Here is a 26,753-nt window from a genome sequence, read left to right on the forward strand (position 1 = left end):
AGAGGAAAATTTGCAACTATTAAAGACGAAAGGGAAAAAGGTACAAAGCGAAAGAAGCAAAGTGAGCGAGAAAAGATTGAAGACCATTTGGCTGATATAAGCGAAGAATGAAAAAACACGAGGAAGAAGTGAGATAGACAGAGAGTAAATAAACGAGAGAAAGAAAGGGGATGAAATGGGAAAAGTAAGGAGGATTTTCTCCTTGTTAGACGGAATGAGGAGAACTAGGGAGGGGGTAAGAAGATTTTTTAGCTGTTAAACGAAGGAAGAAAACACAAAAGGGGGTCTTTCAGTTGTTAGACGTAGTGGGAAGAAAAACAAGATAAGGGATTTTTCAGTTGTTGGACAAAGGAAGGAACACGAGGTATATTGGCTGGGAGCTTTTATTCACTTTGCAAAGGACTGAGAGAGATAGAAGGGAGGGGGGGGGGGGGTGGAGTAGAGATAGAGTTGGTTAGAAAGACCTAGAAAAATAGAGGGATAGAGTGAGAAGCAGAGACATACAGAAATGTGGAAGAAAAGGGAGAGAGAGAGAGAGAGAGAGTTAAAAGAACTAGGGAAACTTTGAAAGGTTCGAGGAATCCCAGAGTGTGGATGGTTAAGGGATGAAGGGAGTGAGGCGAGGGATTGGGGTAGGTACAGGCAGGTAAAGCTCCAGCCTGTAATCTTCTTCTCGTTTCCAAGAGAACCTTCTGCGGTAGGGTGAAACGACAGTTCGTGCACCATTGGTGGCGAGGCATCACAAGTTTCAGGCACATAATCGATATTCGACCTCCTTGTTATACCCCCTACCCCCTCCCCTTTCTTCCCAATTCGTATTCACCCTCCCAATAACGTGCATTTCCACCAGCAGTTGCAAGTTTAGACACCGAATCTTGGCCAAGTACCAAAGAGTTATGGGGGAGCGGGGGGTAGAGAAGGGCTGAAATGAGCCAGAACCTAATCATCCAGGAACTTCCTGCTTTTCAGCCAAAAGCACAGCCAACACGTAAAACCTATACCATTCCTCTCGATCCAAAGAGTAATGAAAAACAGATTTTATTTCCTCGATCCTCCATTATTTCTCTTCGAGTCGTTTAATCAAAACTCAAAATTCCTTGTGTGTGTATATGTGTGTTTATAGAGTTTATATTCAACGTAACGTATTCACCGCAAATAATTTGTAAAATATGAATTGAGTTAAATTTGTTGTTAAAGAAAACTTATGTAGTTACGTTGTATTAGTTTCTTATTTTTGTAAGTTGAGGTACTTTGAATTTTTGTAGATCAAAATTTTATTTATTCAGATGTATAAATGTATTTGGAGTGAAAGGTAAAATACGTGGACTACCCTGTATATTTTTAAAAACTGAATAATCCTATGGTTGTAACTCTGTATTAAATTCTGAGCTTTTTCATAGGCTCGTCGTTTATTTTGAACAAAATTTGTGTATCCAAAGCAAGCAGTTTGAAAATAACAGATACGAGAGGAGAAAATTGGGGAGAAGAATTAAAGATTAATGAAAGTTTCGTATGCAAATTCTGAAATCTCATGTGTATTTATCGATTCCCCATGGGATGCTATCAAGAGCTAATTACCGTATTAATTCGAATGTAGGGGGAAAGTTAAATTTTTATAAAAAAATGTTCATACTATAGGACCAAATTGGAAGTTTTATATTTCTTCTACCCGCATTAAAGTTAACGCGTGGGTAGAACATTTTTCGTGAAATTTACGATTTCCTGCAATTTTCGAGAGGTGGAAAAAGAGAAAACTCGATAAAAATGATGAAAAGGCGAACACAGCTATAAATGAAAGTTTTATTTGTGCTTAGGTACATACAACAGTTTGATTTGTATATGCGAGAGGGGATGGAAATTATTTTATCAAGATCCATACAAGCTTGTGAAATTAGAAAAAATAATATAGTCATAAAAGATAACTTCATTTGTTATTAAAATATATATATATATATACAACACATTGTGAGCTTTAAAAATGGAGAGGAATGAAAAATATTTTCTCATGACTCGCGTAGTACATAAATTTGAAAGAACAGAGTTTAAAAAAAGCAATGGAAAACTATAGTGAATAAATTAAATTCTTAGCAGTAAGTGTTAAATGATGAAAAAAAGATATAGTTAAAAATTCTAATTTTATTTGTTCTCAAGTATATTTAAACTGTACAAAGATCTTTAAAAGTGAGAGGGGAGAGACAAACATTATTTTATAACAACTCACGTATAGCACGTAAGCTCGTCGGTTTGGAAAAAGGAGGTGAACACTATAGTAGCTCCATTGAATTCTTGGCAGTGAGGATTCAATCGTGAGAATAGAACATACCTATAAATAAAAGCTTTAAAGTATGTACAGCGTGATGCTTTCTAGGGGGGGGGGGGGGGGATAACAAAAATTTTATCGAGTCTCGCATAAGCCTGTGAATTTAAAAGAAGCAAGAGGAAACTATATGGCTCCATTGAATTCTCAGCAGTGAAGATTCAATCGTCTTCATTTTATTCTCACACAGGTACATGCATCGCGATGATTTTTAAAAACGAAGGGGATGAAAATTATTTTATCACGACTCGCGTAAGCTCGTGGGTTTGGAAAAAGCAGGAGAAAACTGTAGTGGCTCCATTGAATTCTTGGCAGTGAGGATTCAATCGTGAGAAGCAAGCGGGCCGTGCGAGAGCCAGGAGAAGAAAATGCTGCGGCTGAACTGGGCACGGGGGGGGGGGGGGGGATAAAAGTTGGGGGAGTGAAAATAATCGGACGCGTGCTTGGACGCAAATGAAATTTGTCTGGAACGTGATGGCTCGTGTGACTCGATAACTTCAAAATTCGACTCACGACAGTACGATACGTCAATATGAATGTTTTATCGTACGAGCATTTTCCCTTATTCCCCCTTTCCACCCCAGTCTGCTCCCTTCTTTGCTTCTCACTCTCTCTCTCTCTCTCTCTCTCACACCCTTTCCCAGAATTCCTCTTTCTCTTTCCTATATCGTGAACTCCTGTGACCCCATCTCCACAGCTGGCAAGCTTCCACTTATGACAGTCTCGGCAAGACATCTTTTTATTACGTAAATTCCCAGCTGCTTTTATCCATTTCATAATCGACTCATTCCGCAAAAACCACGTTTTTGCTCTGCTAAGATTATGTAATACTTTATTTGAGAAAATCTTTCTCCTACATTTTCAATTTTTTTTCTACTCCAAAATAGTTTTAAAAAATTTTTAATATTTCTTTCTCACTCTATTTTCTAATAATAATAATAAAGTCTGTCGGTTTTGCGATTCGTTTGGATCGAAAAAATTCACCAACTTTTTCCATGAAACTTTCGAGTCAACTTTTTCTTTCGCAGATATTTTCAGACAGATTTTAATTAAGATTAATTTGAACCTTGGGTGAATAAATTTGCTCGAGATTCAGAAGTCGCTGGGCGATCGTTTTAAGCTGGATGCGATGGAAAAATAAAATCGATCGCTATTCCATTCGGTTTATCCGGTTTATCGACAGAGATATTTATTGGAGCCATTGAAAAGTTTGTCGCTCGATGCAATTTATTTCTAATCGACCAACGAGCTATGCTCACGGATTTATTAACAGGGACGACTCACGACATATTTCACACTATTTAAATTACTTTTCAAGCGAATATTCTTTAGGCGTTACTTTCATTCTGGTTACAACAAAAGAGACTCGACAGATTCGTTTATGAATATCGGTTGACCCTTCATGAAATTATTCAACACGTAAAATTTTGTAGATATATAAACCTCCATATTTTCCCATATTAACTTCTTTTCTCTTTTTTACTCAAGTTTTTCTCCATCTCATTAATGTACAGGATGAAGAGTTTCCTGCTCAGTGGACACCACTGATTCACTCCACTCGTAGTCCAAAAATTTTTCTCTCCTTTTTCACCCTCTATTCCCACCCTACACCACCTTTCCTTACACATCTCCATAATAGCATCCCTTTAATCCTTGCTAACTCCTTTTCTCTCTAAAATCTCCAACAGTTTTTTTTTTATAATATACCAGTAAACTCTTTTAAGAATAATATATCAGAAGGATTCCCCTAAATGTTTAAAAGTTCCTACAAATAAAACAATCATTTACTCTTGTTTTTCTCTCATAACCTTTGATTCGAATTCTCCTAAGTACATAGTGTAAGCAATCTTTAAAATTAAAGCCAAAACTCTTCATGGACTCTTGCAAAAATTGTTCAGAGTAAAACCTGCAGATATAAGCTTTTCTAACAAGATATCAGGGGATTTTAGGGATTCTCCTAAACGTTTCAAAGCTTCTACAAATGAAACAGTCATTTGCTCTTTTTTCTCTCTCTCTCTCTCTCAAAATTATCCAATCGAATTTTCCATCTTTAGAATTAAAGTTAAGATTCCGCCCGAGCCGTTTCACAAAATTATTCAGAGTAAAATCTGCGGATAAAGCATTCCCATCGAGGTATCAAAGGGATACTAGTATTTCCCCCAAACGTTTCGATGCTCCTTTATTTGGAACACAATCATTCGCTCTTCTTTTCTCTATCAAGCTCTCCCTCGTACAGGCTGCGAGCAATAATAAGGAATGGTCGACGTTGACAGGAGCTGCTCGGTTTGGAATTAAAGCCAAAAAGCTATGGAGGCTTGAAACAAATGGGTCCAGGTTGGAGATGAAAGGCGAGCGAAGCGACAAATGAATTTACTTTTATACTATATATATATAGATATATGTATGTGTGTGGGTTGAAACCGATAAAAAAAGAATGTCAATAACCCTTTTCGCTCGGACAGTTTGTCCAGTGACGAAGGATTGAAAAATCGTTGAACGGGAAAACCCGAGGCCTTCGGACGATTGGTATTTCGCTGTACAGAGAGTACGAAAATCAATAAAAATAATAGAAAAACTCTAGCTATCCGATAGAAAGTGGCAAAATGAAAACGTCGTATCGGGAGATAATATGATAATCGTATAGATATAGATATAACAGCTAGGGTTGCTACTTGTACTTTATGATAAAGTATTTTACACCTTTTGCAACAAATATAAACTGAGAAAAGCATTTCTTTCAAGAAAATACATATAGTTTTAACTAGAGAAATTAAAAGAATAATTAATTGAATTAACTAATGTAACCAACAAAATACAAATTTTTCTCAAGTGTACTTTGCGAATATCAAGTATACAAAAATCAATTATGCTTGTGTGAAATGGAGAAACAATAGATACTTCATATTTTATTCAGAATAAACTTTTTGTTTTTTCATAAATTTTCATATTTACTTTATTTAACTTTCCAAAATATGGCCATCCTTTGCATATAACCTACGCTATTTTTCTCTAGGATTTATACGCTGCTTTTTCGAGAAATAATTTCGTAAAAATAATAGAGTTTTAGCGTCGATACTGAATGTTAAATAAATTCGATTTTGCGTAGAAAATAGTGAGTTTTTCTGCGGATGAATTGTCAACTTTCTCGAAACAATTGTGGAAGTATGGGGGTGAGAAGGGTTTGTTAGGGTGGAAGGTTATAATTTAGCTAGCGTGCAGGTGCAATTGTGCTCGCAGGTGGGAATTGTGGAGAAAGGTGTGAGGGGGGTGAAACGCGGTGTAAAGCAGAAAATAGCGTTGGGCAGCATTAAGTGTGGATTAGGTGGCTGTTAAAAGGATCGTTTAAGCTGGCGGCTTAGCGTTTCCGTCCCTCTCTTTTCCTAGTCCTCCCATACTATATGTATATACGAAGTACGCGAGATATAATGCTACGATAGGGCCAGCAGGGTTTGGGCAGACCGTGGCCTAATTTACGAGGCGGGATTACAAGTTGAGCTTGAGAGTTCAGCTGCAAACAACCGCAAACAGTGAGAGGCCAGCGGGTGTTACCGGTGAGCACGTAATGTGCGGAGAAACGACGAGGGTGGTGATAGAACGTCGAAGATTGAGTATGACGTCGATTGGAGAACTGTGTAAGAGTGGAAAAAGGAGGTGAAGGAGGAAAACTTGTGTAAGCAGGGAGGATAGGGTGAGGAGGAGTGGGAGGAGAGGTTACGTGGAAAACGAAGAGAAGTTTAGGAAGAATGGCGTCGATTGGAGGGATGGAATAATTAAGAAGAGGGGGGGGGGGGGGGGGTAAGAATAATACAGGAAGGAGATGAAGGAGAGAAATTCGGAGTATGAAGGGCGATGATGGGGGTAATTGATGAGACTGATAGGGGTTAGGTTGGGAACGAAGGGAAGATTTGAGAGAATATCGTTGATTGGAGGGGGATTATTATAGGATGGAAAGGGCAGAGGGAATAAGAACGTGAGAAGACGAAGAAAAACTGGATAGAAACGAGGATAGTATTAGGGAGAACCGAGATAAGAGGTTACCGTGGTAAACGAAGAAGAGTTCTAGGAGGATGACGTGGATTAGAGGGAGATGACTAAAATGAGGAGGACAAGAAGAGTAAAAAGAAAAAATTAATATTTAGATGAACAACGAGGATAGTAATGAGAGAAGAGCTAGAATGAGGTTTTACGTGGAAAAGGACGAAGAGGGGTTCTATGAGAATGACGTCGATTAGTGGGGGATGAAGGAGAAAAACTGAAGCAAGCAACGAGTTTAGTCATAAGGAGAACTAGGATGAAGGGTTACATGGAAAACGAAGAGGAGGTCTCTACGAGGATGACGACGCTGAAAACGACGATGAAGCTGCACCAAGCACTTTCGTGCACACTACGAACGAGCTTTCACCTATAGCCCTCCATGAGGTTGCACGAGTTTCCACGGACATTCCTATCCCCCATTTCACCGCTGAAACGACCAAGTTTACCTCCCCTGCAAACGCCCTATAAACTGCCGCCATACACATCCAGCTTGCCGTTTCATCCCACCTATTTACAACGATCCTTTCATCTACTCAAATTCTATATAATATACACCATTCTCAACCTATTTTCTTCCTCCTCCTCCTCACCCTGATATACTTTATTCACTTATCTCCACAACGTTTTTACCCCCTCCAAAAATTTTCACTCCCTTTTTGTCAAAATAGACAAACGAAGGAATAACAAAGAAATAGCCTAGTTTATCTACGCATGTGTGTGTATAGGCACCCTATAAACTCTAACTACATCCAGATTCCTGTTTCATCTGGCTTCATTTCGCCCATTTACAACGATCCTTTCATCAACTGAAATTCTATATAACATACACTATTCTTCGACTCCTACAAATGTTCATCTCCTTCTTGCCAAAATTCACAGCTACTTCTTGATAAACAAAGAGATTGTAAAGTCTTACATGAAATAACTATTAAAACATTGTTATTTTATATATATATAAACAAAACATGTTTTATATTTAAATTATATAATGAAACTAAATTGGATTCTGCATTTGTTTATTTTGAGAAATTTTAATAGAAAAAGTAGCGAGGAAGCGGATATTTGCAAAGTAAGAGGTGTAATTTACATTTAGGAAAAATATTGGAGTCAGCTGGTCTCGAGAATCCTGCTTTTAGCCGTTTATAATTTTGTGGCCAGTGGGGGAGGAGGCGAATAAATGATGCACGGAAGGGTCTTGTTTCCTCGAGGGTCGCTCGTTATTACGACGAAGCCATCACTTGCATCCGGTGATCAGCTTCCCGTTCGTGTTATCCGTCCTTCGAAAACTTAAAACTTTGAGTGCCAATCGAACGCTTGGCAACTTATAACTGTGAAAACAATGTCGAAATATTGATAGTTATAAAATTATTTATAATGGGAATCTTTTAATTGCTGTTACTTAAAAAAGCTGAAAAAAATATACATGTAGGAAGGAAAGAAATTTGAGATTTGCAAAAAATTAATGATAAAAGTGATGTGTGGAGAAAACTTTAAGAGACTATGCAGTGATAATAGGTTTAGGTGTGAGGAAGTATGAAAAGGTAATATAAAAAATGCAGGGCTGTTTAAAAATAGCGTGCTAAGAATAATTAAAATTTCTTTTTACGTAGCCAACATATAAAGACATTTTCCAGCAAAAGTTTTAGCACGCCATCTATGTAAATGAGGTCTAGTGTGGTGTTACATAACTGCTAAAACTTCCTGCTGAGATTATCCTTAAATATCGACGTTTTTATAGAGTAAAAACTTGTATGAGAGAGCTATTATACAATACGTAAAATATGGAGCATTTTTACTTGTATAATTTATATATTTAATACTTATAATATACTGTTAATTAATTTCTCCTCTTTTAAAAGCTACCAATTAATTCTTAGCTATATGTACATAATATTCTTTACCAAATTTAATTCAATCTTACATAAGATATATGAGCTCCTGCAAAAACAAATTGCACAATAAATTGTATACAATATATTAATGGTAGGTGTGATAGCACTAGCTGCTAAAATGTAAGCTAAATGGTTATACTTAAAACTTTATCTTTTTAGCCTGTGATAGGGCAAGCGTTTTACAAAGTTTCCATGTTTAATATTAACTATGTAATTTTCCTAAGGGACCTTCGGGAAAAGTTGCGACCTCGCCGAGAGGTTGATCCTAACTGAAAAGAGAGAGAGAGAGAGAGAGAGAGAGAGAGAGAGGGGTGGGAGAAAAGAGAGATGAACAAGAATTTCACTCATTGCGTATTATTAAATCATGAAGCTTGAATTTAGCAGAGTGCTACCTGCCATACTGCTGCCCAACTTTGCACGAAATTCGTTAATTCCTTCATCTATCAAGATGAAAGAGCTATTTTCGCTCTAAACCAATATCCATAATGCTATTATAAATCTAATGCTTTCTCATATTGCAACAATTTTTGGTAATCACTGTAAATGTTTAGCTTTTAATCTCGTTACATCCTTTTCTCTAATCAATAGAAATATTATTAATAAATTATATCTGCTAGCAGCCTTTATATTTTCATCCCTTTGGAAAAACTACAAATTTCTTTAGGACGAATCGAGAGGAAAATGAACAGTGATCTGGACTTTCTTTCGTATATACCTTTGTATTATTGTAATTTTAAGAATCCTGCAGGCTAGATTGTTCGGCCTTGAAAAAGTGAAATGAATTCCAAGGGATGGACTGACGTTGAATATTCAACAAGTATTATAGAGAGTGGGGGGAGACCAGGATAAGCAGCAAGGTGAAAAGGATGGAAAGAGCAGGCAAGACTGTCCAGGGATTGCTGCTTAGTAAAATTTCTCGTATGCCGTCGTTGACTTGGCAGGATTGAAAGTTTCGCCGAATCCCAGGACTGGGTAAAAGCTGCAGCCATGGGATACCAGGATGATCCTGAATGCCTTATCGCGACCGAGGCAGCAGTTGAAACTTTTGCCTTTCGCCAGGATAAGCAACAGGGGAGTGTCTACCGCGTGCAAAACTACCGGAAACCTGAGAGGAACCAACTGATTGAAGGGATGAAACTTACAGATTGACTAAAAAATATATAATAGGACTATCAAAATCTACAAAGAAATGCAGTGAATGTAAGATAGACGAATTTCTTAAAGTAGAATGAATTTTGCTGCAAATTATTACAAAATAAGGATAAAACTTTAGTTAATTATTAAATAGTTACATTATATTTTATTTAAAACTGCATGTAACTTCTCTTGCATTAACAATATCATTTATTAAGTACAGTGTACTAAAGATATGTTTACTTTAAAAATAATTAATATTTCAGTAGACATTCTTCAAAATCATTAATTTTTATTTACGGATAAACAACAGATTTTAAAAAAATGCACAATTTTGCAACACTCCCTCCTAAATATTAAATGAGAAGTGATTCAGTGAGGAAATTGAGTGATAAAATAAAAAGCGAATAAACGGAAGCGTATCTGACATTAGAGTAGGCCGCTAGACGCTTCATCATTCCGCTAAAGTTCCCTAGACGGAGTATTATGAATAAATATGAGATGTTAATTAAAAGTTTCAACGGACGTGACGCGCTTCCACGTCATTCCTGAGTTTGGAAACCCCGTGTGCTCTCCTTCATAAGGATTCATCCCTCTTCAACCGTGCCCTCCCCTCCCCCTTAAATTCACTTCAACCCCTTCCTGAAGCTCGCACACTCACACCTCTGGTGTCCATTACACGAATTCTCATATACAAGCATGTTTTAAACTGCCAGCGACTGAATATTCAAATTAAATTTTTACTCACTTGAATCAAATATTTTTTTTACTGCGATTGACTTTAAATTGAATTGTTCTAGATTTTTAATAATTTTAAATAAAATAAACTATGATATATTGATAGAAAGAGCTGGTTAATGTTTAGCAAGTTAAAACAATGATGCAATGAGTAAACAAAAAGTAGTATCGAATGGTGATTATTGATTATTTTAGGGCATAGTAATATTGAACTATTTTTAAATGAATAATAGTATAAAAATATTAATAAAAAAGGAGGTCAGTATACAATATTATAGATTTATACTACTGATGGAGAGTCAACACATAGTACCCTATAGGATGCATCACTTAAAATGAGGCAATGGGGTAAAAAACTTGCATTTCTGTAGCTCTAATATAAGTGATATCAATTTCTTTCATAATACTAACTAAAAACCACTCCCTATTTGAAATGTTAGAAATCTAAAGCAAAAAATTGATCTTTGTAATGCTTGCGAAGATAATTTTTATTCGCTTTCAAACTCCATATTCTGTAGAACTACCGCAGATGGTTCAGCGGTGAATTAAAGCTCGATTTTCTGGTTAACCGCACCACGCAAATCGACTGCAGGAAAAGTTCAACAAGCATCACTATCGCTTCTTAGGTCTCAAGTTTTAAATCTCTGGTTAGTCTTCATTGTTCAGAGGAAAAAATTTTCATGAACCAATGGGAATCAGTACAAATAATGTTATATATAGAATTAAACGCAGGTGATTTAGTGGTGAATTAACGCTCGATTTTCTGGTTAACCTCACCACGCAAATCGGCCGCAGGTAAAAGTTCAACAAGCATCACTATCGCTTCTTAGGTCTCAAGTTTTAAATCTCTGGCCAGTCTCTATTGTAGCGGGAAGAACTTCCCGCGAAGCGAACTTTGCCGTGAAAGAAGATCGAGCGGATCCTCGGTTAGTTCTAAGGAAGCACCTGGTCAGCTTAAAAATCCTCTGAACAACCGTGTTTCAACTTTCCTTTACACGATACGTGCGAAAATCTTGAAAACTTTTTAGATTTGTCGGTTTAGTTGTTGTACAGGAATAAATTTAAAGAAAAGCAAGAGAATGAAGTGATAAATATATGAAATATTTTTATAACAAATAATACTCGACACTTTTGTATATATTTATTAGCAAATTTATAATAAAACATAAATAAAAAATGGTACAATTATTGTTGTATTTTTGAAGACGATTAAAGGAAGGAAGGAGAATAGAGTGATTAATATACGAGGTAATTATTCTACTGTTTTATAAACATTATCAGTGAGTTTACGATAAGAAAAATAAATAAAAAGTGACAAAATGATTTTTTCTTTTATTTCATTTTATAATATATACTATTCTGTATCAATTTATTCAAAGTTATTCGATTAATTGTTACGAGAGTCTCTTGGGCAGAAAATATTGGCTTCGCTACTGGCTACGTTATAAAGGAAAATGTTACGACAATGAATTTACATTGAAAAATAATCCAGTAAGTCATAACAAGGGGATGTAGAAGGAAAAAGACTAGATAAACTAAAAACAACAATAAACAATTTTAATTTGCATGGAAAAGCTGAAAGCATTGCTTATTTCCTTTATCGGTACATGCGTGGAAGCTTTCAATTTTTATCAAAAACTTTGAATAAAATTCCAATGTACTTTTTTTTAATATTTAACTATCAAAGAGACTTTTGTGTTTGAACAAAACATATACTGATTCTTTGAAAATAGATCAACGATTAAAAAAATACTATACATATCGTAAAAAAGTAAAAATCACAACGTTACTTGTTTTTTGTAACTCATTCCTTATAATTAATACAGAAACCAATATCAGCGCAGAGGGTTAAACTTCAAAATGAACTTTCAGTTTAATGAAATAAAAAAAAGCTTTACTGGCAGGTGAAAATAGTTTTGGGATGGTGATGAGGTAACAAGGGTAAAGGGGGATGCGAATGAACACCGATGGGGATTACATAATTCAGACGTGTCCTGCTGGCCCACAGCCTGCTGGATTGTCGCGTCCAATAAATCACCAGAGTAAAGTTGACATTTGCGAACACGAGCATTGCTAGAACTGATCGACGCGACGACCCTTTACGTAGGGAAAAATTAATTATTTAAACTTTGTCCAAATAATTATAAACCCTCGCTACTGCTTCTCTAAAAGATATAGGGCGTTTAAATATTTATCATTGCCTGCAATCTTTTAAAAAAGCTTTTCTGCGAATCACCAGTTTATCAATCCCAATCAGCTCAAAAGATAAAAAAGAGATATTTATATGCTTCAATCCAGCGCGAGCATTTTTGGGATAAAATCTTTATAGTCAGATTTTTTTTTTTTTTTTAGAGATTAAACATAATTCTTTTATAAAATATATTTTAAATTAGAATTTATTTCAATTTATTCTTGTATAAAATTAACTCAGCTGAAATATGTCTAGTGAGTGCTTTAGAATGATAATTTGCAAAAGAATTTAAATATTCGTGGTAAATTATACAACATTACAAGGCACGTACGTGCAGTAAGCTTATTTTATAATAAAATCTCTATACTAATATTTTCTAAATATGAAATATAGTCTTTTCTTAAAACCTTAGTATTAAATTTATTCGTGCATAAAATTTCCTTAGTTAACAGATTTTTGGTGAATGTTTGAGATGATAATTTTCAAGAGGACTTAATATTCCTGGAAAATTGCATTAAATCAACAATGGAAGATGCGTGCGTGCAGTAAGTTTTGGCAACACCGCAAGCTTAACCCGACATAACTTGCTTTGTTTTATTTGCTCTATGAACTTGCACGGATGAATTTAAGCTTGCACCACTGAATGTATCTGACTGGGTTGTCAAATATTTTCTCTGCACGCTCATTAAAATTTCATTCATGCAGTTTACGAGCAAAATGGTGCTTCCATTGTAAAAAGGAGATGAATAAAACAGAAAGCCTCTAAGTCAAATCGAAAATGAGAATAAATATACACTCGTATACACTAATTCTCTATCAGACTGTTTATTATTTTAATCATGATCATAAGTGATGTAAATTATTGACTCGTATCACTAATTTCAGTACATGGAGAGAAATATTAGCTAATGATAATCAAAAAGTGATATAAATTAAACAAATCTATGAATCGTTTAGCACTAAGTAAATGTCTGATTAAAAATAGCGAATATTAATTGGATTAATTATATTTTATTTGAATTACGAACATCTAAGAATAGTTTCTTAAGATAGTGATCGTTTCAAGAACATAAATGATATATAAATTCAGTTTTATACCATTAAGAAACAATTTTCTTGTGATAACATCTTAATTCCCTCCTTATATCTTTCTCGTTATTTATTTATAGAACAGTTACTACCGTGTTAAGAATTAAAGTCATAACTGACATTTATGATATTTCGAAATATTTGAACATTAATAAATTAAAGTACACGTTCGTGAATGGTTGAACAAAAATTTAAGTGATATAGATCGCTGAAAAAGTCCAAATAAAAAATCGGAATCTCACGAGTACATATATATACAAAGTGAAAATGAATATATACAGGTGTCATAAACTGAAAATATGAAAAATTGCAGATACGAATTTTATTAACACGACGGAGTAGAATGGTTGAAAAGTTAAACAAAATTAAATACGTATTATATACATTTTCGCCAATTTTTAATTACTCCGAATTCATTAACGAGGACGTTATGCAAAAAACTATTAAGGAGATTGGATAAATGACCGTATTTTCAGAATAATAACGTCTGAGTGGGCCTGACGCGAGAGTTAAGAAGGGGAGGGTATGGAACAACATTTTCTCGCAGTGAGCTTTTATCGCGTGCACGCTCGAAAGCGTTTGAAAAGCACGCGAATATCATTCACCAAGCTTTATCAACCCTCGCTTTTTCCCCCATCGGGAAAATTTTTCCATTTACCACAGCGTATTACGTTTTACGCGTTTTTTTTTTTTCTTTACTACGAGCAAAAAGCTAATGTGACTTTAACCCCTGCCGACGATTTCACTTGCTGAGAAACACGCGTCTCATGTGCTCGTTTGCCTATTCAAGTCTTTTTTCTATATAGGAAAATGTGCTGTGAAATTAAGCTCGATTTTCTTCCAGTAAATTTTCCGCTCGTAATATAATAATTAAATATATATTATTTCCATCGGGCGATATGCAATTAATATAATTAACTCTTTCATTGCCAATTTACCAGACAGCTGTTAACGCTGCTCGTGTTAAGTTTCCATTTTCATCTGTTAAAAGTGTACATATCAGCTTGTTACTATATAACGAAAATGTCATAATTTAAATTTTGAAATAATTTATTTTACGTATTACCTAGTAATAATTATAATTAGCACAGAATAAATTCTCTGACAAACGTACACATATGTATATACTACGTTTGGGACAGTGAAAGGGTTAATTATGATGTAATTATATTATTTCTGGTAGCAATGAAGATAGATAGTTTCTTACTTTCACTACTTGGAGAAAAAATTAAAGCAAATGCTTTGCACAAAAAATAAATTACCTGATTCTAAATTAATCTTTGTTGGAAAATTGACAATTTGTCAAATAAACATTTATTTGAACGAAATATTTTTTCTTACTATATATAGTACAAAATAATATTATAATTATAAAGTGTATGGTGGGGCGGAAAGTTTGTTTCGAGGGTTAATGCAGATTAACCCTGTTTACAGAAAGCTAATCCAGTTGAGTTTGTATGGTGGAAGATTAATCTGGACTTACCCCTGCGGATAGAGGCAGGACTGGGGGTGGCTAAGACGAGGATGCCGAGGGCCAGGAGTGTCCAACCTCCTAAACCCGCCGGCTGTGCAGCCATCGTTTCCCAGAGCTGCTATTGCTTTCCCTTATCTCACCCCTCCTCGGAGGAACTGTCAATCCGCCTCCTCGAACTCCTCCCCCAGCCTCATTTGCGGCAGCTTCTGCGAACAATCACCAAATCCCCTCAAATTAGTCTCTCTTTACCAGTGAAATCAATCAAAAATGTTTCATATAACAGAAATTATAGTAACTTGACAATCCTTTGTTAATATAATTTTCCTTTTTAATAATAATTCATTCTTTTCGAAACTAACTTTAAAATTTTAATATTGAAAATTGCGTGTAAGATTTTTTAATTTAGAATTTAGTGGTAAAAATTACTTTTTTTTTTTAATTAATTCAGTGATTTACAAGGGTTAGTAAACGAGATAAAGCTGGATGTATAAATTATTTATTTAAAGGCTGTGTATAGGAGACTTTGTGATATTTGACTATAGCACTACTCACTATAATAATATTAACAAAATGTAAAGCTATGTTAATTTTTAAAAATTAATGATCTAAGATTTTATTGAATATTATAACATATAGTATGTGTATAAGTGCTATAAGTCGTATAACACAATGACATAGCTATTATTATAGAAAAATCCTGTATGTTATCAGTATAATCGATTAGTTTAATATTATGTAGTGGACACTATATATCATAAACTGATACGTTATCACATTATTCTCCTCTCAAGTAGCCAGAAAGGCTTGAGCAGCTTAGGACCAAAGTGTCCCTATATCTAATTAACTGTACTAATTGTGCTAACTAACTGTGACATATTGGTTGATAGTGGCTAGTTAGGCCAGCTTATATTGAATGTGCCCTTATACAATAGGTGTATTATATTGTTCAGTAGAAACATTTTCAGTATCTAAACTATCTACAATGTTAATAAATGCTATTAGAGTATATACATAACAGAGATATTAAAATACGATTAAATCTGTTCCATAATTGAAAAGACATGGTAAATAGAGAAAAGAAAAATTTAACGTTTATCACTAACCCTTATAACAATATTGTAAAATTTTATTATTGTATTACTTATACATATATAAAATTTCCAAAATAATTATATTAGTAACATGAAAGTTATAAACCACAATAATAAAGGGATTTATAAGATCTAATACAGAAAATTGCTTGAGAAAATTTTAAGGAAAAGTTAAAGATAGCAATATTGTAGTAAGTTGTAGAAAAATGAGAAAACAGGAAGACTTTACGTATTCAGCGATTATTTCGCATACGCGATCATGAATGGTCAGCTATTTTGCAAGTCCTATAACCAATTCCAACCATAGCCCTACGAGTATTCCATTTGTGGATCCCCCTTCGGCATTTCGTCATTTTGATGTATATTCACGCTTGCAAACTCCAGCCAAATTCTAACACGAATATCACCATCGAAAACCGCAACTAAGACGTGACTATTGTTACCGTTAGCTATATATTTTATAGCTGAACACTTTCAATTAATTTCTACCTATTTTAATTCGGATAAACTGACAGTATAAATAAATACATTACTGCAGCTATAGTATAAATCACTGAACAGTGATCTACAATATTGAATAAATTCTTCATGTATGGTAAGCATAAAAAAGCAGAAAAAAGCTATGTATTTTATTTGCTGAATACTCCCAATTAATTTCTATCCATTCTAATTCGAACAAAACTAATATCAAATACACTGCTACAGAGCTAACAAAACTCACTAAACAATAGGCCAAAATGCTCAGTAAACTTTTCATGTATAATAAAAACAAAAAGGAGAATAATATGCTTATATATTTTATTTACTGAATATTCTTAATTAATTTCCATCCACTCTAATATGAATAAAATAATAATATGTATATTATTCCAACATTGAGAAACTACCAAATAAATAAATCTTTCATATCGAGGCTAAAATAGTCTAGAATGTTTAGTAGACTTTTCATGTAGTATAATAAAAACAAAAAAAAGGAGAAAAATGAAATAGCCGCGCAGGGCCATTTGGTGAAATCCTAAGGCGAAATTCGCACGAATACTGCAATTTAACGTATATAAGCCAAGTTTCAGGAAGTCATCCCTAACCCCCACCCCAACCACCATCCCCGCCGACTCTTATCCGTAAAACGAGAAGCAAAAGTATAAATTTGCTCGCTTTATTCTACTTTAGCTAGACTGCTCTTACGGCAAGTAAAAACTGAATGGAATGTATAATGAAAATGGCGTTTGAATACCGCAATCGGAATTCCAGAATAAAGAGAGCATTCATTGGTATTTTTCCAATCTGTGTCACGTGGTAACATTGTTTCGCTATTTTCCATACTTTGCTGCACAATTACTCTAGCATAGCACGTACACTCTTCTTCGATAATTCTTTCTGTTATCCCATATTTAACGAGCACAGAGTGTTTCAAAATAGTATTCAAAACGATCAATAAATCATTTAACAGCGTCTGAGTCGATGCGATTCGAAGAAAATACAATTGTTCCTCTCGTTAGGAATATAAGGAAAATTGTAAGAGTAGTACGAATCAGTAATTCAGACGACAGATTCTACTACTCGAGTGGAACGGGTCAAGCATTAGTAAGGGAGAATTCTCGGGAAACTAATGGGTATATTTTAGCGAGACCAGAGTATAAAAAAAGGAAGGTCAAAATTCCTTTTACACGCTGTTCCTTTTAGACAACACAAGCTTCTTTCAGTTGTAACCTCGTTTTCTCGAGTCTTTCGGTTCTTTTACTGGCCACTTTTCAAGCTAGCGCAAGGTAGTATACCCAGCCACCGCCAGGCATCTCCATCTGGCTCTTCCAACGTCCGGATTTTAGGCGGAGGAAAACTTTAGAACGGAAAGCCTGAAGGGCCCTGTGCATGCACGCCCGAACTTGAGAGGTGAACGCGTCGACTGGGGGAAAAAGCGAGTAACGAAAAATAAAACATCCCCGACCTGCTTGGAGAGGCAACAAAAAAAAATGTGCAATGAGAGTGAGGTAGGCAGAAGCAGCACAAATTTTGGCACCAAGTTTTTTGTTGCTGCTTCACCTGCGGATTTTCTCTATCTCAATCAACCACGTTGCTCTTTATCTTTGTCATTAACGCGTTAATTTCCTGTGATTAATATACGAGCCAATACGAGGTTCAAATCCTTCTCTCTCTCTCTCTCTCTCTCTCTCTCTCTCTCTCTCTCTCTCTCTCTCTCTTTACAATCAGTATTTCCTTATACATTTTAATCTTATTTCCAATCCTCCTCCAAGCGTTCTCTCCAAATTCTCTCACGTTATTCCACATTACCTTTCCTACAATTCGACCTCTATCAATTCGAACCTAACGTTAAACTACGCTACTCCGGATCGATAGTACATACACATTTTAATAGTTGCACAAATTGATTTCACCTATTTACATTCAAATATATTATTTATAATGTCGATATTACTCACATCCACTTCTAAGCACATTAATCGATAACATAGATTAATTTAACTATTCCATTATTTTTTCTATGTATTTTGCAAACGTAAACATTGGAATTTCCCAAAGCAAAAATTAACACAAGTGGAAATCTACCAAACAACGCGGAATTCAATAAATGAAAAACAGTGGAAGGGCAACCAAAAAACAAATCTGAACGAAAGTAAGGTAGGCAAAAGCAACACAAAAATTTCGGTATCAGCTTTACTACTGTTTTTTATATCTACAGAATTTTGCTTTCTGGTTGGACTACGTTATTTTCCATCGCTATTATTAACGCGTTAACCTTCTTTGATTAATATACAATGTTTAAATCCCCTATTCTCTCTTTCCTTATAACAAAGAATTTCTATATTTCTATTTTTGTCTTATTTCCTTTCCTTTTTCAAGCGTTCTCTCACATTGTCCCACATTCAGTTTCCTGCAATTCGACCTCCATTACTTCTGACCCTTTGTTAGTGTACTCTAAATAATAATTACACGAATTAATCTCACCTATTTACATTTAAATACGATATTTATAATGTCGATATTATTCATATTCCCTCCTTAGCATATTAATCAATAATGCATATACTATTTAATTTTATTCCCCCATTAATATTTCTTTTACATTTTGCAAACGCACTACTATTTTTAAAAATAAAAATTAATACATATGGAAAACCAACAAACAAACTAGAATCTAGTAATATAGAAGAGGAATAAAGTAAAAGAGAATTTTAAGGAGAACGTTATAAGTAGAAGCTACAAAAATGTCTACGCCAACTTTATTGCTGTTTCTTTCACTCGGAGAATTTTTCTTTCTCGTTGAACCCCTTTGGTTTCCACCCTTGTGATTAACGCGTTAACCTTCTGTAATTAATATAAGAGGTGCAAATCCTCTACTATCTTTCTCTCTCTTTCTTCCTATAATCAATATTTCTTATATTTTAATTTGTGCGTATTATTTCCTTTTCTTTTTCTAGCGTCTCTCCAAATTCTCTTACACTGCTCCATATTATAGCATCCTTGCAATTCGACCTCTATCATTTATTCGAACCTATCTCTATACTTTACTCGAAATGAAGAGTATACGCAATTATAATAATTACACAATTAATCTCACATATTTGCATTAAAATACAGTATTCGTAACGTCGATATTATTCATACACCCTCTTTAGCATATTAATCGATAATACACATTAATTTCACTGTGCCATGAACAATATAGTGTCTTTCCATTAGATTTTTGTACACTTTGCACATCCAATTTCTGTAATTCCCCAGAGAGAAAATAATTCGCTTCGTTACATCACGTTGGTAATTTTCTATTTTATTGAAACTGGTTTAATTTTTGTAAAATCTCCGATGCGAATAAAAACAAAACGACGTAAAGGGAGGAGGAATTTTAAAAAGAAATCTCGAGTCTTTGGATTGTACAACACTCGACAGTGTAATACAAGGGACAATTGCACGCACTCGCTGCTAATTGATTGGAATCAATGTACGACCGTGTAACAATCATGACACCCTCGGGCAACGAATTGAAACAGCAGGTTTTCAGTTCGTAGCTCGCAGCTCGTATCTCGTAGCTCGCCAACCATGCAGCAGGTTAACGACTTGACCCCGACACTCGCAAACTAACACATATACACACACATTCGCACTCTGATCCATACACTGTCTAACATTGATTAACACTGCACTTTTCTATTATAATCCTTTACCAAACGTTATCATCGTAACGAACGTTTCGCACTATAAAAGCGTTTCTCGTGTATTCTCATTAATTTGTGCTAAATATAATTGCGTAACGCGCGTGGAATTCCAAATAACTGCATTATCTCTCTTTGAAATTGATATACTAATTAGTTCATTTAAACCACTCATTATTTTATTTTTTTTATATTTTAGATTTCAGGAAATTGCAACAGCCAATGATGCAAAGACCATGTGAAAAAATAAGTTAAAACTGTTTATGCATTTATAGTTGATACGAGAACTTACTACGTGCTTATATATACGTGTAAATTTAAACAATTTGACTTCATTATGTGTATCTTTGCTATACACACGGGTGAATAGCAAAAAGGAAAAATTATCATTGAAAGACGAAAGGGAGAATTGTACATTAATATAAAAAAGAGCAAGTATACTAGGCAAACAATTAAGAAGCTCGTTGATTTACTATTGAGTAATTAGGGCAACCGAACTATGCATGGGAACAAATTACTGGCATCAACTTGATAACGACACTCGATAAAGTTTAATTGCGCGAAACTGAACGAGGGGTTCGAATAACTATTATAACATAATTAACAGGCGCGTTCATTGTTGGCTGCTTCACCATGTTTAATTTTATCGCCCCCTGCGCGTTTCGTCGATTATTCATTACGACCCACCAATAATGGCCTCCGTGCGTGTACCCCCCCCCCCCCCCCCCACCCCCGGTCACCACTCTTTTCCTAGGTCTCTCTAACAATTTCTCTCTATCTCTTTCCCTTTCTCTGTCTGTCTACCCCCCACCCAGCTCACTATCTCTCTTTCACGTTTCTCAAGCCTCTCTCTAAGTAGTTCTATCTCTATCTCTCTTTTTCCTCCCTCCAAAATATTTTTTCCTCCTTCGACCTTTCATTCCATACACGTAATTTCATTCAAATTTTCATTGACTCATCATCAATTAAATTGCACAACAATATATAGTATTGTAATTGATAATAAAATGTTATTCTACTGTACAGAATATTATCGCTATACACTATCGTGTGAAAAGTTTCAAGCTTACACAAAGAAAGATGACATAAACTTATTTAACGTGGGAACCAATACGGGCTAATTATCCAATCGAGATCAATTGTGAAATTTTATAGATGGGATCGACGAAAGCAGTGATTCAATTAATTAAATAGAGTCTCCACTCTACCCTAGTGCTCTCATTTATTATAAACCATTTTCCTATTTACAAATCCAAAAACTATTATTTAATTACTATATTTTCTGTTTCTTAAAATTAAATCAGTTACAAAATTAAATAATACATTTCTATCCATTCCTCAGCAAAGGATTCTAACTTTTATTACGAATCTACTTTCTCCTACATTCCTTCAAACGGAATAAGATAAATCCGTTGGAACTTAATCTTTTTTTTTAAATCAAGAAAATTACTTTACCACTTTGAAATTCTGGGCAAAGCCATATTGATCTAATTGGACATTAAAGTTTCAACAAGTTTTGGATTACTGATCAAAGATTTCAATCACGAGAATCTTATCTCACTGCTTGCTGGTTTCTTCTAATTAGTTTTAATCATTGCACATTAATCAGTCGAAGTAAAATCCTAAAAGTTCATACTTATAGTCAACATATAAATTCTAAAAAAAAAAGTGTGATAATTTCATGTGAAATCGTCAAACCTGCAAAAGGCTCGCGTTCAGCCTGAGAAAAAGCACAGAAATCCTTAGTGGAGAAAAGCTGGAGGTACACTCGGTATCAACACCATGGGAAAATGCGATAACAACAGGAACAACGACAACAATAACAATAATCGTCGCGCACTGTGAACTAACGAGAATAACCCACTGGTCGATTAAGCATTCTTTCACCTGTGTCTTCACGCAGGTGTTCAAGCACGATCTCGGGGCATCGTAGGGGGGAGATTGTGGTGAAAAAATCCAAACTGGCACAACGCGAATAATCGACGAAAATTTTTGTCCGCGATTCGCAATTAAAGCTCGATTGAAAAAGCGGTGGTGTTTGTATATAACGATGGATAAAAAGAGAAAGAGTGAGAGAGGGGGAGGGAGGAGGGGGTGGAATGTGTAAAAGATCCAAAAACAAATTAGAGAGAGATATACATATATATATATATATATAGAGAGAGAGAGAGAGAGAGAGCGAGAGGGAGAGAGAAAGACACACAGAGAGGTAGGTAGAAACAGAAGATGAAAAAGAGACGGAAGTAGAGAAACGGAGCCGCGGAGCAACAGAACCGTTTAGAATGCCGTACCAACGTCAACTATTGGCAGCTCGCAAGCTCGCCAGCCCGAAAGCTTCCCCGGCTCCGAACGTGGCTTGCTTATAGTGTCCGAATCCAAGCGAACGGGGCCTCGGGTCGAAGCTTGCGCAAGCTCCTCCATCCCTCCCCCCCCCCCCCCCCCCCCACTAAATTCTCTCTCTCTCTCTCTATCCTTAACCCTTCATCCCCTTCGTTTCCTCATTCTTCCCCCACCAACAACCACCATGCTCATCCTATATCTCCCTTTTGACTATTTCTCTTCGATTTACCAAGTCCTCTTCTCATTGCACCCTTTTCATTTTAATTTTCTAGACATTTCGATTTTTTTAGACGTTTATATCCTTCGTTCTTTATTTCATTGCCTGCCCGAGCTTTGACTAGGATTTTATATATTTTTTTATTTATTTTCTATTTATTGGGTATTTTTACCAGTGCATTCCTCTGATTTTAATTTTGGAGAAATTTCAATTTTATTGTTCTTTTATCTTCTTCGATTCCTTTTCCTTCCAACCATTGACCGATTGGAACCTCTTAACACACTGCATGGAAACGTATAACCATTATTAACGTTTAACTATAATTTTCATCTTAATTCTCCTCTTCCCTCGATCGCTTCTTCTTTTCCGACTCACACTCCATCTTTCTTATATACGTCACTAATTTCCCACTTATCCCTCACAGGATTAGTATCTATCAACCTTAAGGCCCTATCATTCTCCATTAGCTTTCCCATAAAATTCTTTATCCAGTTTCCTCCTTTTTTCTTATCTCACTTTTCCAACCCATCTCTTTGTTTTCTTCTCACAGCTGCACTTTAGCCTACTCCTATCATAAGTATTTTCATATCAACCTTCTTTTTCTTATACATCGATTTTTCACACTGATTCGCTCTATCAGATAGATCTTTCCCCTTTCACCCTAGTTTACCCCACACTACGTGATATCTTCTTATTTCTAATTTTATCCCTTAAACCTCTCTATCCCCTTATCTATTTCTAACAATCGAACGTTACATATCACACTTTCCTGATTATCTTGCTGCGCTGTTTCTTCCTTCCATTTATTTAAAAATTTTCCTGATATCCCTCATTTTACTTATCTGCTCATATCTCTCTCCAATTTCAACAGTTATTACTATAAAAAAGAAACTCATGAAATCTTTCCCTTCGTTTCTCATATCATTAATTTTATAAACTCTATCATTATTCGAGTTAGAAAATAATGTCTACTTTTTTTTACCAGTAGCTGTTTAATATTTGCAAAGTCAAACCAATGATTGATCATCTCTCAATTATTCGCACAGTTATGTTTCAGTTTTCAAGCATTTCAATTTACACGATGTCTCCGTGTTTGCTCCTGATAAAGGGTGACAGAGAGCGGAATTATAAGGGATGCGTAGACTGTCACGTGTCTTTATTCCAGGAACGGTAAGAGTGGCTGCATTCTGAATGCAAAGTGTTTGTTTATCAAATGCACCAACAGCAAGACTTTCTCCCCTTAGCCTGTGCACCCCTTCTCACTCGACAATCTCTCCAGCTGCTTCTGTTCTCAGAATTCTGCAACCCCACCATATCTTCCACGTTTCTCCATTTTCCTATCCGACGCGTCCCATCTAGAAATTGCAGAACGCAGAAACGCACCGGAGACGGATATTCTTGGCACATAAAGTTCCATCATACGAATGAGATTGGGCCATCGGTGCTTTTCTCCTATAAAGCTTCAAATGATAGAATTTTTCAACCCCTTATTCAAAATTTCAATTTATATATAGTTACAATCAAGTATAAAACGATTAAAACTTGTTCCAAATTTCATCGATAATTCAGCAAAATTAAAATGAAAGTTTTTAACGATAATGCTCGGATATTTAAGTTCGAACAATCTAAAATAACAAAAAGACATTTTAATTATTAGTTCGCGTTATAAACAAATTAAGCTGACGCGTCTGTTTTTCGAGTAATGTTTCGAGCAAATAACATTAGTGGGCGTATAAGCAAATTTCGTAAATAGTCGGTTTAAAACGATGCTGGTAACTTTTTACTCGCGCAGTAATTTTGCAATGTAACGAGTACCAAGCGTACGCGTAAACACTTGAAAACCAATGCGTGTATGCGCACCAATATTATAATGGGACAGCTGTGTACAGCAAGATGGTTAATAGTGTATGTGCGCGTGATAGCCGACAAAAAGTAGGACGTGTGAAACCGGAAGTGCTTGCACGTCATTATAATCGTGCGCGTTTATATTTCTATACGTGAATATAGCATACATGGTGTACCACTTAAAATGACCCAGACCAAGGACATAAAATTCTTTTTATACTCTGACTTTTAACAAGATAAATCAATTTTTCTATATGTTATACAGGGTCATCTTCTCGATTTACAACCGAATCCTATTTGGGAAAAATCAATATATATCTTTGGAAAACAAATTAAAAATTATTTATTTATATTTCTTTCAAACTTAAATAAACTTCCTTTCTGTAATATTTCTAAAAGCTCCTCTTTCATTTCGTCTTTACAAATACGGTGGTTTGACAAATATATTTCCTCATCAGAAATTATCTGGATATAAAAGAAAAATAATTTGTTATAATTGTTTTACCATACTGATTATTTAATTCAACGAAAGCTTTCAATTTAATTGAAGATTTTATTTGGAAATTTTCGACAAATTGGTTAACTGGCTCATTATTACAGCTAATTAATATAATCAGTCTGAAGTCACCCGATTATAACGTGACAGGGATGATCCTGGCTACAGGAGAGCTGGATGCAGATTAAAGATTAAATATACAAGCATAAGTAGGTGGATTACGCACGGTGCAGGTGCGTCACTCTCTGAAATTCCTGAATAGTTAAGCTCGCATCAGCCAACTTCAACTACGTTTTATTATTAAATACAATCTCCCCTCTGCTCCTATATGTATTAGTTAAAGCTTCGACAGCAGAACTCGCGTGACAAAAATTCGCACTTCAATTTTAGAATCTGGACATTTTTGTTAAGGAGATTTTATTTGAAAAGAAAATCATTCCAATAATATTTTTCGTAACTAATAGTGAAATTTTATTATAAATATGGAAAATTGATGAAAGTGTGAAAGCATGTTAAGCATACGAAATGTCTCACACCTAATAAATCCCATAACATAAACTTAAAATTCATTCACTTTTATAAATATAAGAGTTATCAATTTATTCCTAAAACTTTTCTAAAAATACTTTCTATTCAGATTCAAAAAGATTTTATGTAAAAAATTGATATGTTTTATAGTCACGAAGATAAATGAATTTTTATGTCCACGCTTTGGGGCGAATTAACTGAGACAGCCTGTATAATAATATATAAAGTAGGTAGAATGAATTTAAAATCTTGGTAATTAAGAGTGGAGGAAAAGCACTGGAATATTTTTTTTCGTAATAAGAGTTGTAATTACACAAACGAAATTGACAAAAGTGATCAAGTATAAGGTAAAGTTACAATAATAATGTGTATATATAAAGTGGGTAGATTGAATTTAAAATCTTGCGAGTGGGGAGGAAAATCAGCGATAATGTCTCAATGACATTAAGCAAGGGTGACTCGAAAAACGATCGGCTATTAAAACTTTCGAGTCTTCCGTTAGCTGGCCAAGCACAAACTCGGTGCTCCATTCTAGAGTTCGATGCTTGGTGACGGAGAGACGGAAGGGATGAAAAGGTGCAGGGCGAGGGTGGGGGATGGAGAAGAATAAAAGGCTAACTTTAGGGGGAAAATGGAAATTTCTATCTCGGTCGTATTTGAACAATTGAAAATTCACGTAAGAGTCTCACGCTGTAATCAATTCCATCATAAAAAGCTTCAATCAACGGTTGGCTGGGGATGAGAATGAAGGAAGGGGAGGGGGTTGCCGAGGGGATGAAAAATAAAACGCGCGCATCTCTCGCATTTTCGTTTCGCTTTTTACGACTGCCAAGCGGTATGGAGGCTTTAAATCGATCTATTTTTTGCACCAACCACCCCCTCCCCTATCTTCCAGGCTAACCCCCTCCCCCTTCTAAACTAGCACCGCAATCTATTCACCTCTCGCACGAACGAAACAGGGAGAAAAGGAGAAAGGTTAATCAAGAGCAATGCAACCTGTACAAGAATGTGTACGTGCATTACATTCGTACGTGTGAGGAATTGTACTCCTATGTTTTTCAGTATTTACGTTTGTATGTGTGCATGTGTTTGTGTGCGCGAGAAAGCATCGAACATCGGACTACACAAACTAATTTCCTGCGTTTAATCGAGCTGCTATTCCAGACTAGGGCTAACCACCTCTTTAACCCCTTCTTC

General features: G+C 35.2%; 1 protein-coding gene across 2 annotated transcripts in view; it reads right to left on the bottom strand.

Annotated features, from left to right (window-relative positions):
• Positions 1–22,328, bottom strand: part of LOC136781030 (uncharacterized) — a 49,511-nt gene extending 27,183 nt beyond the window's left edge. For both annotated transcript variants that reach the window (XM_066739692.1, XM_066739691.1), the window contains exons 1-2: positions 21,829–22,328; positions 14,880–15,076 (exon numbers count right to left, since the gene is read on the bottom strand). In XM_066739692.1, the coding sequence (XP_066595789.1) occupies positions 14,880–14,973 (94 nt within the window). In that variant the 5' untranslated portion in view covers positions 14,974–15,076; positions 21,829–22,328. The remainder of the gene's footprint in view (positions 1–14,879; positions 15,077–21,828) is intronic.
• Positions 22,329–26,753: the final 4,425 nt, after the last annotated feature.

The sequence above is a fragment of the Prorops nasuta genome, unplaced genomic scaffold (genome assembly GCF_024137725.1).
Source record: "Prorops nasuta isolate Cenicafe-Biocafe unplaced genomic scaffold, Cenicafe_Pnas_1.2 PNAS00021, whole genome shotgun sequence".
NCBI lineage: Eukaryota > Metazoa > Arthropoda > Insecta > Hymenoptera > Bethylidae > Prorops > Prorops nasuta.